The sequence below is a fragment of the Triturus cristatus genome, chromosome 5_1, assembly GCF_964204655.1.
Source record: "Triturus cristatus chromosome 5_1, aTriCri1.1, whole genome shotgun sequence".
Taxonomy (NCBI): Eukaryota; Metazoa; Chordata; class Amphibia; order Caudata; family Salamandridae; genus Triturus; species Triturus cristatus.
In genome coordinates, this window is record NC_140587.1 from 609,538,170 (window position 1) to 609,556,019 (window position 17,850).

Here is a 17,850-nt window from a genome sequence, read left to right on the forward strand (position 1 = left end):
ACCAAGATTAAATGGAATCATTCGATGAAGGCTGTTACAGTCTCATCCTGCCCCCTACGTTGCGGGACTGAAAAATAATTGCATGTTGTCAATGGTAGTTAAACTTAATCTCTTTCTGGCTGGGACGGAAAATTTGTTTGGATTTCAAGAATGTTATATTGTTTTTGAGTGACAACACCCAACAGCAGTCCCCCAACCCCCGCGCCTGGATACCCTCAAGGGTGATAAGCAGCCCCATAAAACCATTGATTGGTTGATTCAACCATCTATGGCTCCTACAGACTCAATACACACAGGGTGGTGTACACCCGAGCCTGTGCACAGCCTGACTACATGTCCCAGTGTCCCTTCCCATAATGACAGGTCCAGGCTTACGTCAAAGGAATCGGATGCTGGGTGATGCAATGTAGAGTACACTGTAGCTTCAGCTGTGCTGAGAAGCAGTTAGTTCCGGGGGCCGAGAACAGACGAGGGGCAGCAGTACACAAGATGAGGACCCCAATGCCTACGGCGCCGAGACCTATGTGGCTCCTGCTGCTAGGGGGCGCTCTGCTCCTCTGCGGCTCAGCTGTCAGTCTGAGCCATGGCGGTGTCAATGACAGACCCATCATAGGTAAGAGCACTGTGTGAGGTGCGTAGCTAGCTCACTTTAATGACTGATTGAGTTCCCGGAAGAACCACAAAAAATAATGAATACTGTAACAGAATAGTAATTGCTGCCTTTATTTACAGTACCACCGAAAAGGCAAAGTATTTTCATTTGTGAACCGCATTTGGTATGCGGTAGCACTAATGTATACACGTTACAAACTATTATTGACATCTGAATTAATGGGTCTATATTACATTTATACTCTGTAGGTATGGGAGAGTAGTGCTTACAGAAATAAAACAATATTGGGATGGCAACTAACTCTGACCTTATTTAACAAGTCTACTAAAAAATCCCCCCAAATATATTTTGCCACCTTAATATTATTTTCCAAGTTTTGTTCACATTAGTCAAAGGGGCGGGAGGTGGAAGTGATAGGATGATGAGTATAGTCAGGGCTTTAAGTGGGATGAAAAAACTGGGAGGTCTCTCAGCGGGGCGTGGCTGATGTATATAAGGGCCTGGCTTAAAACACTTATACTAAAAATCTGTACTTAGCATAGTGTGCTGCCCCCTGGTATTTTGCTGCATCTATCCATTCATCCAGCTATATAACACAACAAGTAACATGACACCTCCAACATGCGAGGGCTAATAATGTCTTTGCCAATAGTTGTAAATTGTATAAGATAAATAAGCAGCAACTATGACTTAGTTGTATGCAATATTGAAAATGCTTCTATTGTGGGCGAGGTTGTGTTGTTAGGCTAGAGCTACCGACTTTCGAGCTGCAAAAGCAGATTCCAGCTTCACGTCTGCTCAACATCCTGTGATTCAAAATATGAATATGTCCTTGTATATTGTAACTGGTGCTCGTGTTTGCTGCAAGTTAGCGCTATATAAAACTGAAAAATGAGTCTCTTTGACATTACCTCAAAAGCAGTGATGGATGCATAGTTAAGTTTTTTCCTCCACCCTGAAGGTAAAAATGGAGAGCCCGATAGGGACCCGCCTCGGCACCTGCTTTTAAGAACTGCTGGTGCTCAGCACCGGCAGGACCTGGCCCACTTAATGCCATGAGTATAGTATAAATTGTTGCACTTTGGGAGTTTACCCCGAGAACTAACTCTTTCCCAGCACCAGTCTACCTGTTAGAAATGTTTTTCTTTGGAGACTAGCTGCTGATGTGTCCCCCGGTCTCTCTCCTTAACATTGATTTTGACTTTGAAGGCCATCGCGCAATAAACAGACCGCACCGTGTCTTAAGCGTAAAAGGCCATTTATTAGGACCAGGCTGCACAACATTAAACAATAATCAAACATTACCTGAATAACAACTTCCCCCAACACTCTACAACCCTTCACTCCTTTCACCCATTCCACACTCCCCTTTTGTACCACTCCATGCCCCTTCCGTTCCTCACCATTCCACAAACCTCCTTGCATCCTCCCCGCTCTCATCGGCCATTTCACTCATGCCTCCAATACCCCCACCTCGTTCACTCTTCCCCCCCGAGGGATGGGTGTGCCTGCTAATGACTCCCCCCTCCACCCCTCCAAAGTACTGCCAACCAGGTAGCCCCCTTTAGGGCGGATACCTGCCCCACCCCCAGGACTGGACAAAGCACACACATCCCTGCCCGCTCAAACATCTCTGCGACACCAAATTGCCTCGTTCCAGAGCTTGCTGACCACATCTCTCATTTCCATCATGTAGTACGCCTTCCCCATTCTGGAAAGATGCACTCCGTCATCCCTAAACAATAGTGGTTCCTCCAGTCGCAGTCCTGGGTGACTGATCACCTTAATGTCTTTTTCCCCTCAAAAAACTCGCATTGCTCTGTTAAGTTTCCGTCTCGCCTTCTCAATTGCCCCATGTTTAACAGCGCCCCTCCAGATTTTCCTCGGGACAAACTCAGTCCAGGCAATGCACGCCCCTGCCAGCCTGTGTTTCAGTACCTCCAAGTCTCTCTGCATCAGCTGTAAGAGCGCCAAACCCGACAGCCGAACCAAATCATTTCCCCCCAATTGGATGATCAACAGATCCGGGCATCCCTTCTGTGGGACCATCGTCGCGAGCCAGGGCAATAGTGCCCCCCATCGCATTCCCCCTTTCCCCCACCAGTGCACCTCGTGATGTTGTCCTTTGAGTCCCAGGTTACGGCCGTACACCTGTTGCTCCGCATACTTCGACGCCCAGTGCACAAAAGAATGCCCCACAATCCACGTGACCGTCTTGGCCCCAGGTCCTCCCACGCCACCTAAAGGAGAAACAAATGTTAGACACGCACAGAAAAATTGCCACCTCAACCCCTCCAAACCCCCGGCTCCGCACGACCAGACCCTTCACTTCCTCACATACTGCTCACAGCACTGTGACCTCCATCTCCCAATCTGCCGAATCCTATCCCAGGACCACCCCAGCCGGGCTGCCGCCGTCGCCGCCCCAATCCGAAACAAGTGAGTTCCAATACCAGCCGGCTCCAAACCAATACGCACCAATGCCATGCGCAGCACTGCCAACAACTGACCCGCCGTCACTCGTGCACCTGACCTGTGACAAAAAATCTCTCCTTGCACTACCTGTGTGTGATGCTCAAACGACCGCCATTCAGCCACCGGGCATACACTCCCCCAACCTTTCTCGCTCAACCACACCCACTTGCCCCGTCCCAACTGATCTGTTTTGGACCGACCCAACCAAATGCCCAATCGCCCCGCATCCAACCTAATCTCCTCATACCTCCGACCCTCCCCCGCCCGTGTGCCCAACAATTCCGACACCCGAAAAGCCCCCAAAAACATCCAAATCATGCACAAACGAAAAATTCGAACCTCAAACTCATCATAACAACAGCGCGGCAACGCCACAACCAACCTTACCAAAACAAACGTTATGGCCTCCCTCAGAACCCTCCCCCCCACTCTCCCTGCTCCAACCCCGGAGCGCCCTACTGACAATCACACTTTTCGTAGGGTCAAAATCAAAAAACAAACTACAATAAAATGACACTCCTGCCAATTTCCCTGAAATGGTCGCCGTCGACAACCCCTTGTCCATGCAGGGCAATACAAACTGTAACACTCCTTGTTCCACTGTGGTCTGTCCTCCAAAGGCAGAGTCCCCGCTCCATCCCATAAAGGCTCCAAACTCCGCCCACGCCAGTCTGTAGGTCCGCCTGGTGGTAGCAGCAATAGAATTCTCAACTAGGCCTATCACCCTCACTTCCCCAAGGCCCAAATGCTGTCCGGCAGCCCGGTCTTGCACAGATCCGCTCCAGGTGCCAATCGCCGGAACCGTTGCCACTGCGAACGAGACAAAGCATCCACGATGTCATTATTCGCTCCCGGAACATGTTTGGCTCGAAAAACCACATTCAGACGCAAGCATGTCAGCATGAAACTCCTCAACAATCGCAACACCCTCAGGTCCCTGGCCCTCTGTCGGTTGACCAACTCGACCACCGTCATGTTGTCCACGTGGAACAACACCGCCCTGTTCTGAAACTCAGGACCCCACGCTGCAAGAGCCACCAACAAGGGAAAGAATTCCAAAAATGCAATGCTCCTCCCCTGCTTCATCCAGTGATCCAGCCAGGTCTCTGCACCCCACCTCCCATCCCAGAAAATGCCAAAACCAGCCACCCCAGCCGCATCCGAGTAAATTTGAATGTGCCAAACCGTCCTTTCCTCCACAAAGTCCAACGATACCCCATTGAAATCTGCCAAGAACGTCCACCCTGTCCTCAAATCCGCCCTCACTCCCATGGAGATCCTGACCCTGTGGTGTGGAAGCACTGCCCCCGACATGGCCATGCCGAGCCGCCTGCAGAACGTCCGTCCTGCCCTGACCACCCTGCACGCAAAGTTAAAAAAACCCAACAGTTGCTGCACTTCCCTCAACGCGATCCTCTTCTCACCAATCACCCGTTGAAGGCACTCCTGAATTTCAGCTACCTTCGCGGCAGGGTGCCTCGCTGTCCACTCAGTGGAATCCAGCTGAATGCCCAAGAATGTCAAAACACAATTCGGCCCACTAGTCTTTTCCGGCGCCAACGAGACCCCAAACTGCCTCGACATCTCCTGGAACCATGTCAGAGCCCTGCCACAGTCCCCAGATCTCGCCCTCCCAAGGAAAAGTAAGTTGTCCAGATAGTGTGTGACCTCCCGATGCCCACTCAGCTGTGCAAACGCCCACTGCAGAAAGGTGCTAAACAGTTCAAACAATGCGCACAAAATTGCACACCCCATGGGCAGGACTTTGTCCACAAAAATGGCCCCACCGAACTGCATCCCCAGGAGCGCGAAATCCGCAGGGTGTATAGGCAGCAGGCGGAAAGCCGACTTCACATCACATTTCGCCAATTCCGCCCCTGGCCCACACACCCGCACCAATCGAATTGCATCATCAACCGACGCGTAGAGCACCCGCAAATCTTCCTCCGCGATAAAGTCATTCACCGACTGTCCCTCTGGCCACGACATGTGATGTATCATCCGAAACTCCCCCTTTTCCTTCTTTGGCACCACCCCCAACGGGGAAATAATCAAGTCATCCATCGGCCATTCATAAAAGGGGCCGGCAATCCTCCCTTCCTCCACCTCCTGCCAGAGTTTGGACGCCACCACCCCCGGCAATTCTTTAGCTGACTTAAGGTTGTCGACCCATCTCCTTGATCTGGGACCTTGATAACCGACCCGAAAACCTTCCGTAAAGCCCCACCGAATCTTCAAGGCTGCCTCCCTGTCCGGGTAGAGGGAGAGCCACGGGGCCATAGCCCCCACCTTAACCGGTGTAGGAGCCCTTCTGTCCAGCCGGACCCTTACCTTTGGAATTCCTCCACTGTTCGGAAGGGGTGGTGAGCATAAAGCAGTGTGTAAGTGCATGCTTCCCTCCACACTTAGAGCACTCGTGCTTGAACTTGCACGGATACCTGGAACAGTATCCCCTGTTGTAACTCCCACAGGCCCCGGTATTGTAGCTGCCGGGCTTGTTGGCCTGCCCTGCGCCCCCTGTACTGGCTGTGTTCCCTCCCGCCCCGCTTTGGGCGGGACGCGACTGAAACGACCGGTACGTGACCGGCAACCCTCTAGCCGTGTGTGTCGATGCCGAGGAATGCGTTGACGCCATCCACTGCATCCATAATTCCTGATCCACTTCGCCCCAATGCTTCTCCGGGTTCGCGCTAACCCGCGCCCTGAACTCCTCATCATAACTCAGCCACGCGAAACCCCCAAACTGCATTTGGGCCTTCCTAATTATGTCCATATACTTTAACAACGCGATGGCCCTGTCCAGATGCTTCTCGGAGTATATGCTCGCATAAATGAGAAATGCCGACGTCCAGTTCTCCATGTTCACCGGTACCCTCGGCCGCCTAGTCAACTCCCACTCCTCCTCCTTTGAGCCCTCCTTGGCCTGCACTTCCCGGTGCAATAATTTAAAAACGTCCACATACTCATGCTTCCAGATCTTACTCTTAATCTTTTCAGACAAGTGCGACCCCAAGGGCATAGCCAAACCCATGTAGGGCAGCTTCTTCAGGTGCTTCTCCCCTGACTTGTCCCCTTTGTCCCCAGTCCCGTCCTCCTTCTCCGTCTGTACCCCCGCTGAAGTCACCGCCTTACCCCCGACTGGTTTGTCCCCTTGCGTGGCCTTACCCTTCGGAGCCTCCCCAACCTCCCTCACTGAACCCTCTCCCACCCCAATTGATCTACACGCCTTCTTCCTTCCTCCCTTTGGGCCACCATCCCACACTGACCACCAAGCCTTCTCACCTGCCAATGCCGGGTGGCGCTCACTGGGCCGGCCTCCGGAGGTGGACGCCCTTCGTGTCTCTGCCTTCTCCTTGGCCGCCGGTCTCTGGGGCACCTGTAACACACCAATGTCTCCGTTGTCCTTGCCCGCGCCCGACAGGTCACAGTCATCCCGCACCTCCCCATCCTCAAGCTCCTCACTCTCCTCCTCATAATCCAACTCCGCCTCAGCCTCCAAACCCTCAGGCGCCCACAACACTTCTCTCACCGCTCTCTTCACACCCTTGCCACTCACAGTGCCAGACACCCGCGACCCTTTCACACCCGACGCCTTTTGCTGCTCCCGCGCCGGAGGGATGGCCGCTGCGGACCGCCCTACTGCTTCTTGATGGCGACATGGGGCCGTCGTGCGCCCCGCCGTACTCCCCCGAACTCTGCCGACAGCCGCCGACTTGGATCCCCCCCTACCCCTCAGGCCGCTCGAACCTGAGTGGGCCCCTGCACCATCCGGCCTCAAAGCCGTCCTGGCCGTCCCTGTCTGCCCCCGTGACCCCCTGTCACTCACCTCCACCGGCGACCTCTCCCTCTCTGATCTCATCAACTCTTCTCGCTCCGCCCACCTCTCCTCCTCAGACGTGGGCGTCGGGGGCCCTTCAACCTCCTCCTCCCACACCGCCCCACCCTCCGCGCGCTATGGTCCGCCCGCCAAGCCTCGGCCACCTGCGCCAAAATGCGATGCTCCTGGAGCCTGTCTTCCCACGTCTAAGCGCCCCAACCCGGGAGTGGAGGGGGGGCAGTAGCCAAGAAACCCCCCTTCAGGCGGCCAAAACCCAGCCTGTGGGGGCACCACGGCCCCTTGTCAGCCCACCCCTGCCGCCCGCACCATTCACCGCCAAACACGGTGTAGAGGCCCTGGACCCCCGTGACAGGTCGATTGGCGCATCCGCCGCCGCCCCGTGACCCCCGCAGCCCCCCCCGCGCCAACCTCCTCACTCTCCCCCCCCCCCCTAGAGCCACCAAGCCCCCCCCTCCCACAACCACCACTGCTCCATCGTGCCTGCCCTCCCCAGCTGCCACCACCGGACTACTAGGCCCCACTGCCCCTGGTCCCACCTCCCTCCCCTCGTCTCCGGGCCGACATACCTCGCACGATGCCTCCGTTAGCTGCTCCCCCGTGGACGGAGCAGAAGACACGCCCCCCCCTGCCCCCTGGGCCTGAAAAGCCAGTGGGGGAAAATGAAGGCGCGGAGGCAGACTCCTACGCCGGCCTCCGCGTGCCGGCCACGAGCGCCGAGAGCCCCGCCCCCTCCCACGTATCCCTGACAGAGACGGCGGTGGCGGGGGCTCCTCCTGACACGCCATTACCGCCGCCGCCACCACCGCCGAAGCTGCCCGCGGGCCGCGCTCAAAGCCAACCCACGCCTCCCCCAGCACACCGGGCCGGAGGAGATCCTCCCGCCCGGCACGCCCCAGAACCAACAAGGCCCGCCTCACCTCCTCCGAGGACACCATCCCGCCTCCGCCGCCACGCGCCGCTCCTCCTTCAGCCTCTGCCCCGTGCACACCCGACGCTACTCCAAACCGCCGGACACGCCAACCAAACGACCCAGGCCCTTGCCCTACTCTACACGCCCCCTACTCTTCCCCTTCGCTAAACCCTCCCGATGGTGCCGAGCGCAGGAAGAGGAAGTCGCCTTCCTCCCCTGCGCTCTTATACCCACCCCCTAACTCCACCCCTTGACCCTGCCTGGTCCTATACCTGCGCGAAAGACCCCGGGGGAAGACTAGTTTGCGACTCTGCTTCCCCTGGGGCCCGGCATTCTGCAGTGGCTGCTCGCCCGCTAAAGAGGTGGAGAGTCACCCCACTGCTCAAGGAGCAATGTGAAAGAAAAAATAAAATGATAATAAATGAAGTTATTATCATTTTATTTTTAGTATCGTCACGGGCTGGGAGGAGCTTAGTCCCCTCCCCTGACGTCCCAGACACAACGTCGGAGAGACGGAGGAGAAACGCAGCGAGGTCAGGTAAGTCTGGTGTAGAACAGGCCGTCGTCCTTTTCAGGATAGTGATGGAAGTCGGCAGGGCTGGCAATCAGTCGCAGGCGACCATCCAGGATAATCCATGGAAGTGCTCATCTCCCATAACTAAGTTTCAGAAACAGTTTATGTAATAGAACTGGCTCCGTTCGCACTGTGTCTGAGGACTTGTGCAATTATATTGTTTGTATTTCCAATTCAGTGCGGCCTCCTAACAGACAACAACATACAAGGGCAGCATGCTCAGTGTACTTTATCCTTGACCATAATGTAATGCTGTGATAAAAATGCTTATGAAGAAATGTGCTTTGCAAGTAGAATACTTTCTGAGTACGTTATCATGTACGTGCAAAGTAGGTTAAAAGTCACCATCTAAAAGGATGTGAAGTTTGAACATACATTTGTAAAATGGAAGCTTTTGTGCATGGGCCCTGTTGAAACCCACAACATCCACTACTTGGCTGGAGGGAGACAAACACTTAAAGGTGAAATTAAAGCCATTTCCTAAAATTAAACGTAATGTGTATATGAGCCTAGAATCATAAAAATGTATAATAATTCACTTTAATATTGAAGCAAAACGAAAGCCAAATTGCCACAAAAGCCAATTTGAAATATGCAATATAAAAAAATACCAATTACAAAAATAAAAAGTGCTGAATTAAAATGCAAGAAACTCCAGCTATGTTTCACATGTCTCGAGAGTCATTAAGACACTTGATGGAACCAGCTTCCACAGACAATGTTTCCGTTGAGACATATCCAACCCTATCCGCAGCCACCGATGGTGTGCCAGCTGATAGTGTTATGTCATACTCATATAATTTATAATGTGCACGAATCCCCCTGAAGAAGTATCTCGGCCCAACTCAGCTTGCAGGCAGAGGAGCAGATTAATTAGGCCAGAAATAACGATGCTTTGAGAGATTTTCTGAATTTATAATGGTCTGTGCATCGACATATGTGAAATGGGAGCTTGTTCTAGAGCAGAGGGGCTAGTTAGGAAAAGGGTCTACCTCCTTAGTGGGATTTAGGGGTACGAGGTACTGAAAGCAAGGCTTCATCGCTGGATCTTAAGGTTCTGAAAGGATGATAGTTGACGAGCTTTGAAGTAATGTAGCTTGGCGCTTTGCCATGCAAGGAGTTGTGAGTCAGGCAGCAAACCTTGAAGATGATCCTCTTGCTAATTGGCAACCAATGAAGCACATGCAAAAGAGGATCTCATTGAATCAAGATGAGACATGCTGCAGTGTTTTGGGCAACTTGCAGTTTGTTTAGGATAGTCTCATTAATAGAAGCCAAGAGGGCATTGTAGTAATCCAAGGGGCTGATGACCAGTGGCTTGGACCAGCGTTTTCCTAATCGAATGTGAAAGAAAGGGGAAAACTCTTTGTAGTAAACGCAGCATATGAAAGCATGTACTAGTAGTAGTAACTAGTTGTTCTTTCATTGCGAGTGCTTGATCAAGGTGGACACCCATGTTTTTCCCTACCAGTCTGGGTGAAGGAGGTATACCAAGTCCGAATGGCCACCAGTCGGGTATCCAGACCTGTTGAGCCTTACCAAACAGCATGATTTCAGTTTTATTGGCATTAAGTTGGAGACAATTATCCGCCATCCACAAAGCAAGTGCTATCATACCTACTGAGAAACAAGCTTTAGTATTGTTCAAATATTTATTAAGGGTAAATATTAGCTGCGTATCATCAGCATTTGACAATGGTTGAAAGCCAAACTTTTTAACAAGGTTGGCAAGGGGGGCCACGTAGATGTTAAAAAGTGTAGGACTCCAGCATGAGCCTTGTGGTAACCGTTTATTAAGTTTCAAGGTGAGCAATTTATAGGATCCCAGATTAATAATCTGGGTTTGAAAGTCCTTGAACCATGATAATGCCGTCCATCGATTCCTGCCTCATGCAATCTTTGCAGCATTCTAGGATGTGGTACAGTATTGAATGCTGAGGAGAGGTCCAACAGCACAAGTAGTATGGGGGTGTTATTATCTAAAGAACATCTGATGTGGTCGATCACTGCTACCAAAGTGGTCTCGGTACTGTGCGAAGGTCTAAAACCCAATTGAGGTGGTGTAGCCACAGGGGAGAAGCCAGGATCCATGAATCCAGGAGCTGAAGCATCTAATGTAGCAACAGCAATCTCATAGGACAGCACTGAAAATGAAATTTTTAGCAAATACATCAGCAGATCCATATCCATAAATTGAAGTGGTTGCATGCCACGGCATATACCTAGCTATAACAAAAACATTGGTCTCTTCAAGAGGGGATAAACAGTGAAACATACAACTATAATGAGAACTATGTTTATCTTCTCCAGATGGCGACTCAGATCATTTATTAAAGTACACAATCATTCAAAACCATAAAACATAGAATAAGTGGGCAAAAGATTGGAAATCACCAGATTTCCAGACCTCATGCATTTATACAGAGAGTGACTCAAAAGTAAATGCACATAAAGAAAGTCACAATTGAAAAAGCATCTTTTGCTCATAGGACTACAAGTAAAACAGTTAAAGTTAAGACACAAAAGTCGATGACGTTTCGATCCCAACTAGGGCTGGGGACCATCATCAGGACCCAAGAGTTTTTGCCTGAGAAATTGACTGCAAAGAAAAGAATAGGGGAAAGGAGGGAAAAGGGGGCGGAACAAGAAAAAGAAAGGAGTTATATAGATCTCACCGTAATGGGACTAAACAAAAGACCAATGTGTAGTCAATCACAGGCATGCACTGCTGTTCCAGTATAATCACAATTATTATGCGTTCATATGTGCCTGTGTAAACTGCACCAGCTCAAGGTTATCAAAACGAAAATTGAACCCTGTGTCAATGACGATGCACTAATTTCATGATCAAGAGTAGAGTTAATAATAATAATCACCCCATCCTGGTAGGGCAATCTAAATGAAGAGAACGTGGTCTAATTAGCCACTGATCTGGTGGTTTTTCTCAAATGAGTTATCGTGTAAGGAAACACGAGTGTGATGGCCATGGGATGAATGAAAATGCCATTCTGATATTTACCAGTCCGTAATCGGGCGTAGGACTCTGCAAACTCTAAGAATTCAAAAATAAATAATCCAGATTCGACATTTACTTGCTAGTGTGGGAAAAACGGTGGTGAAGCGGGGAGGACTTACCCGTGAAGGAGATCGTATCGGTGAGATAGTGAATTTAGCCGCCCACCTCCGAAAGTGGTGCCTATGAGCAGGGTCCCGGGTGAGTGCTAATAGTATGACATATCCAATATAATGCATGGTTAAGTTAATGGAGTCCGTAATCGGGATGCACACCCCACTGATCTCTGAGGAGCTAAAACATAAATTAATAAAAAGTCAAGGTACAGCAGTAACTCGCTAGTGAAAGAAAAACAGGTTCACGCATGGCAGATTTACCCGCGATAAAGATCATACTGGCGTGACGGTATGGTTATCCACCCATCTTTTTTTGGTAGTACCTGCAATCAGGGTCCCTGGTGAGTATGAATTGTCTAATTCCAAGGTAGTGCATGCACTAGTAAGGATCTAAAGCTCTAAAAATTACAATGATTAGGATAGTCGTTACGCCGTGTAGCCCCAGCCAGCCGGATGGAATGAGTCATGCACATTAAATACTAGAAAGCTGATCAAGGTATGGGAAGGGCAATGGGGCCACCATATTGAGAGAAGAGGCAGAAAGATACATTATGAATGGGTAGCGAGAGAGAAATATCTGATTCCAGATAAAAAGAGTTATAGAAATAAACAGAAGTACATTCTGCGACCCAGTGCATACTGTGAAACACCAATAATAATTCATTTAATGAGCATGGAAGAGAGTTATCTGATTCAGGAAAGGACATAAAAAGACAACTCTGCTCTCAATTAATACCACTAAAAATATAATAAGTTTTTTAACACGCAGTTCATTAAGAAAGATCTCAGAACAGGGTAAGCCTGAAAGCTTGGTGTGACCGTTTCCGTGGGAAGCTGAAAGTGGCCATATTGCGGTATACACACTAGACCAAGAACAAAATGCGGGTCCATATGATCCAAATATCTGAAATGGCAAGTCCACAATTAAATCAGGGAGGTCCAGCCCTCCATTTTATTGAGCACAGTGTGCAAGCTATTAGTTCATAATATCCACTTGAGTTCCTCTTTGTTGAGGATGGTGCCTAGGTCTGTGCCTCTTGGTGGTAGGTTTAATATTGCTGATAACTTCGTATTGGCTGTCATTCTCCGTATGTCCTTTATCAATGAAAAGCTCAACAAGTGGTGCGTTGGGTGTCCTGTATTGGAGATGGCTTTGGTGTTGGCAAATCCGGATTCAGATCTTTTGGGTAGTTTGTGCTATGTAGATTTGATTGCAAGGACATGAAATGCAAATACAACCGTGGCAGTATTACAGTTTGAGAACTGATTCAGGCATATACCTAGAGCACACTCAGAAGTGCAAAGTAGACGGCAGAACCCACGCTTAATGCAATGTAACCATACAGGTTGAAAGGACAAAGACCAGTTGTCATTTAGTTCTTGAAGCAAAGCCAGACCAAAACACTGCATTACGACACAGCAGCAGGTGTAGCAGTTCCATCACCGTTTGGCCGCGAGGTGTAACATCCATTGGGAGCAGCACAAATAGAACCAAAATACCTACAATATGAAAAAATTACCAACGGTATGCCTTCAAAACCGTAGGAAACCGTGGAGTGTATAAAAGATGGAATCACTCTGAAGGCAGTCTGGAACTTACTAACAAATCCAGACCCAATCACTTAACAAAAGTGTACTAATACCGCTGTATTGTCTGCCTGGGGAACATGGCGGCCAGGGGGAACATGGCGGCCAGCTAGTCAGCCGGTCGCCGGTCGTTTGCCCTCATGCCTCTGTTATGCGATTCTGTTGCTGAAATCTAAAAACAGTTTGTGGTTACCTGCTCTACTTTTCGCCTTTTGTCCTTTCTGCATTGCGTTTGGCGCGCGCGTGGTGACTGGTGCCGGGTTGAGACCTTCGGGCCGCCGTCAGAGCCTCTTTGCCGGGGTGGGCATGCTGAGCCCTCCCTGCTGCCCCGAGTGATCCGGAAAACAAGAAGGAGTCGGAGCTGATGCCGCAGCGTGGACAGCTAGTGGCGCCTCCGGCTCGCCTAATCTAGGGGGAGCGAGGCAGTGGAGACGCGAGGTCAGAGGCGCTGCTCCGGTGAGATGCGGTAAGGGGCAGGGGGGCACCATTGATTGCTATGGTTTGTGGGTTTCTGGATGTGCAGTGACTCAATATACTCGCTTTTTAGGGCAGCGGTGGCACTTGCAGAGTGCCGTCGTGCCCGGTGCCTTTTCCACGATCAGCTGTTCAGTCCCTGCTCGAACTATTGTAGGAGCAGCCCTTGTGGTATATTTTATCCAGAAAGAAAGCCCCTCATCACCGCTGCCAGGCAGCAGTCACAGCTGGATATTGGCACTGTGTCTAGAGGTACCCACGGAGAAAGTTATTTAGTGCCGTGCCTGGTAATGTGATAAATCATTTAAATTAATCAAGATAACTAAATTAAGGAATGAGACCGCCCCTTGCTCTATGGAGTTAGCCACACAGCAATCTGGACAGTTTGAAAAAAGAGGGGATCAGCTTACTGAGGGGGTCGTATCAAAGCCAAATAAATCCAAGGTTTCCCTAGTCAAAAGGTACAAGTTAAGATCACAAAAAGTTCTGCGCGTCAAAGCCCATCTCTTGACTATATTAAAAAACTTTAACCTCTGTGACGTATGGCGGAAAAAAATGGGAGAGAGTAGGGAATACTCTTTTTATAGCAAGAAGAATTCTCATTACTCCAGAATCGATTATATATTTATGGAGCACTCTGATCTTGATAAAGTCAGCTCAATTGAATACCTGCCAATACACTTATCTGACCATGGTGCCGTAGCTCTTAACCTAGAACTCCCCTCAGAGTTTACTCAGAGGAGGGGGACTTTAAATAGGAGATTTCTTCTGCAACCCTCAACTCCTGGTTTTCTAAAGTCTGAAACAGCCAGCTTCTTTTGGGATAATTTGGTGTCAGCCCCCTTGCACGTGGTTTGGGATACTTTCAAGGCCTGGCTGAGAGGGATACTAAAAGAGGCGGTTGTGGGGTGGGCTAGGGCTAGGGCTAGGGCTGAGAGGAAAGAACTAGCCGACTTAGAACTACAGATAGCAGGGGCAGAAGCAGATTTAAAGGTGAGCGGTCCCCTCGGAGCGGAAAACGATAACCTAATAAAGAGAGTTGAAGAGCTGCAGTTGAAGTTTAGACTGAAGTCTGAAGAGATCTTACTCCAAAAATGGGAGGCAAGTAAATTGAGGGATTTCGAGCAGGGGGAGAATTGTGGTAAGCTTCTTGCTATGAATAGTAGGGTTGACAGATCTAACAACTATATTACCAAGATTAAAGTTGGCACACAAACCATAGAGGATAAAGGGACTATACAACAAGCCTTCGTGCAATTTTTCAAGAGTTATATCGAGAAGACCTTCAGGTGGTAGAGGAACATAAAGATGGGTGGCTCAAAGAGAAACAGCTTCCAAAATTAACTAAGGCCAGTCAGGGAATCCTCACCCTAGAAATAACAGGGAGTGAGATATTAACAGTTTTAGATACAGCTAAGAAAGGGAAAGCACCAGGCCCTGACGCGATCCCGATTGAGGTCTACTCTATTTTGAGGGAGGAGGTGATCCTTGTCTGGCTGAAATTGTATAATGAGATCTTGGATGGTACATCCCCTCTGCCTAACTCCTGGAGCGATGCAGTTATTGCGTTAATCCTGAAGCCCGGTAAAGGATCCAACCCAGTGCCAGTCATACCGGCCAATGTCGTTACTAAATATTGACTATAAGGTCTTTGCTGGAATCTTGAATAATCGGCTCTGTAAGATCATAGGGCCAATATTTCATGAGGACCAAAAATGTTTTTTACCGGGACGGCAGATGTCGGATCTAGTACTTACTTTAATTGGGGCATTCAATCTGGCCTCATCACAGGGTCCTCCTCTTTCAATTATTACCGCCGATGCAGCCAAAGATTTTGACCGTGTAAACTGGCATTTCCTGGATAGGACCCTGAAGATTTTTAGCTTCGTCAACGGCTTTAGGGAAGTCCTTAAAAAGATATACAAGTCCCCCCGGGCTCAGATTTTGGTTAATGGTAACCTCTCTCCTGTTGTCAAAATAGGGCGTGGTACTAGGCAGCGTTGTCCGTTGTCCCCCATTTTGTTTGATTTATATATAGAACCATTAGCCCAGAGTTTAAGACTAAACCAGAAGATCGCTCCTTTTCAAGTAAATGGGTTTGTGAGGAAATTAGCGATATATGTGGATGATTTGATCTTATTTTCCTCCAGCGTTAACATTACTCTCCCGGAGCTTCTTGTGGAAGCCCAGATTTTTGGGAAATTATCAGGCTATGAAATAAACAAGACAAAACTGAGATCATGGCATGGAATATCATTGATCAGGAGGAGATCTTTGCTAGGGAGCTCAGATACTTGGGAGTTATAATAACTCGGGACCTTACTCAAATTCCTAAAATTAACTTGGATAGAGCTTCAAAAGAGGTTGATGTTTTATTAAAAAGATGGCAAAACATCCCACTCTCCCATTATGGTCGGGTTAAGTTGATCAAGAAGTGCGTTCTCCCGAAAAATACTTATCTGTTCAATAATATCCCCCTAGAGTTTGCAAAAGCTGATATTCTTAAAATCCAGGGTAAGATATCTTCTTTCATCTGGGCAGGCAAAGGGATTAGGCTGTCCTGGAAAAAACTTAGACGCAAATTACTGTGAGGAGGCATGGGCCTACCAGACCTTCAGTTGTATTGTTGGGCCTACCAACTAAAAAACTGTAGGATATTACTGCTCACTCCAGATGACTCACTGATAGGCGGCATGTTTAAAGGAATGCTAGTAGGTACAGTGGAGCAAGGATTTATGTATAAATTTGGCTCTCCTAATTTTTTTTAAAAAGTCCACCTGAAGACGTTGCGTTTGGCGGCCAAGTTATGGTCGGACTGTAGAGATTGCTGGGACTTTCTTATTACAGTGATTGGGCCCCAGTGTGGGATTCCCCTGGTACACTGGAGTGTCTTCTGGACGCTCTAGCTTATCCACTAAAAGAGGCTGGAGTCTCGCACTGCAAGGATCTCGTAGTGGGTAATAAATGTCATCCTTGGGACTTCTGGAATCATATCACGAGCGGAGCTCTGTCTAGGTTTAAGTTTTATCAGCTTTCATCTTGGTGTAAGAGCCAACTTTGGCCCCTATTGGAGGACAATCACATGGAAAATGAACTACAAGATTTGGCCCCAAGGAAGAAAGAAGTGGCTCAATGGTATAATCACCTTCTGGCAGCAGTAGATAGAAAGATGGAACAGCCATACCTGGTCTGGGAGAACTACTTGCCCAGGGACGAGCTGAAAGATTTATGGCAAGTATCTCTAGACATTCTTAGCCCACTGGTTAAATCTGCTGCAATCCGAAGGAACCATTGTTTCACACTCTACAGGATTTATTGGTCACCTCTTAAGATATCCAGAATAAAGGGCGGTGGCAAAGTTAGCTGTCTGAGATGTGGCTGTCCGAATGCAGCCGATATTCACGCTTTTGCTTCTTGCTCCAAGATACAAGACTTCTGGAGAAGTGTGGGTAAGACCATCTCAAGGGCCTTGGGTTTTGTCGTGGAGGTAAGCCCAACTCTTATAGTATTTGGTATTATATCCACGCCAGGGGGAGTGCATCATAAATTGGTGCTTTATCTGATCCTGTTGGCCAGGAGAGAGATTTGTAAATGGTGAAGCCAGACGGTACCTCACACTTGGAATGCTTGGTGGAATTCTGTAAGATATTTTAGAGCCTTAGATCACAGGGTAAATGCACATAGACCAGATATGGGGTTGTTTTGGAATTTGTTGGATGATCCTTTTCCTGGATGAGTCATGTTACATTAAGGGATAGGATAAGTTACAATGATTGAAACCTCTGGTCAGCTCAGGTTGCATGTTACGGGTATTTCCTGTAAAGAACATCAGCTGAGAGTGGAACCACCAAGTTATATGTACCAGAGGTGGAACAGGTAGAGTGGTTGCTATAGCTACAGAGGTCATATGAGGAATAAGAAAAAAAAACTACTTCCGCTGTGTTAGATGCATTAAATATGCAGTGCAAAAGCTCTCCAAAATGTTGAGGAAGGTTATTGCGTAGTAGCAATTGTGTTTCAGAAGAAAATCTCTCATCTTGGAAATCAAAAGTGTCTCCAGCAGATGTTAAAGAAACCTTCTTCTGGAACAACAAGGCTTTCCTCCTGCTCAACTTATTAAAGTTCACATTAAAAATAGCCTTTGAAGGCCAAATCGTCACCTCTTTGACTGTACATGCAGCTGGAAACAACATGTTATGACAGCAAGTCACGACCCTGGAAACCGTCACCACATAGGGTACTCCCGGTTT

At 48.9% G+C, this 17,850-nt stretch overlaps 1 protein-coding gene across 1 annotated transcript in view; it reads left to right on the forward strand.

The window, feature by feature from the left end:
• Positions 1-379: 379 nt before the first annotated feature.
• The window catches only part of GGH (gamma-glutamyl hydrolase), a 161,202-nt gene continuing 143,731 nt past the window's right edge, over positions 380-17,850 (forward strand). Inside the window, exon 1 of the mRNA XM_085605539.1 lies at positions 380-613. Coding sequence (XP_085461665.1) covers positions 400-613 — 214 coding nt within the window. The 5' untranslated portion in view covers positions 380-399. The remainder of the gene's footprint in view (positions 614-17,850) is intronic.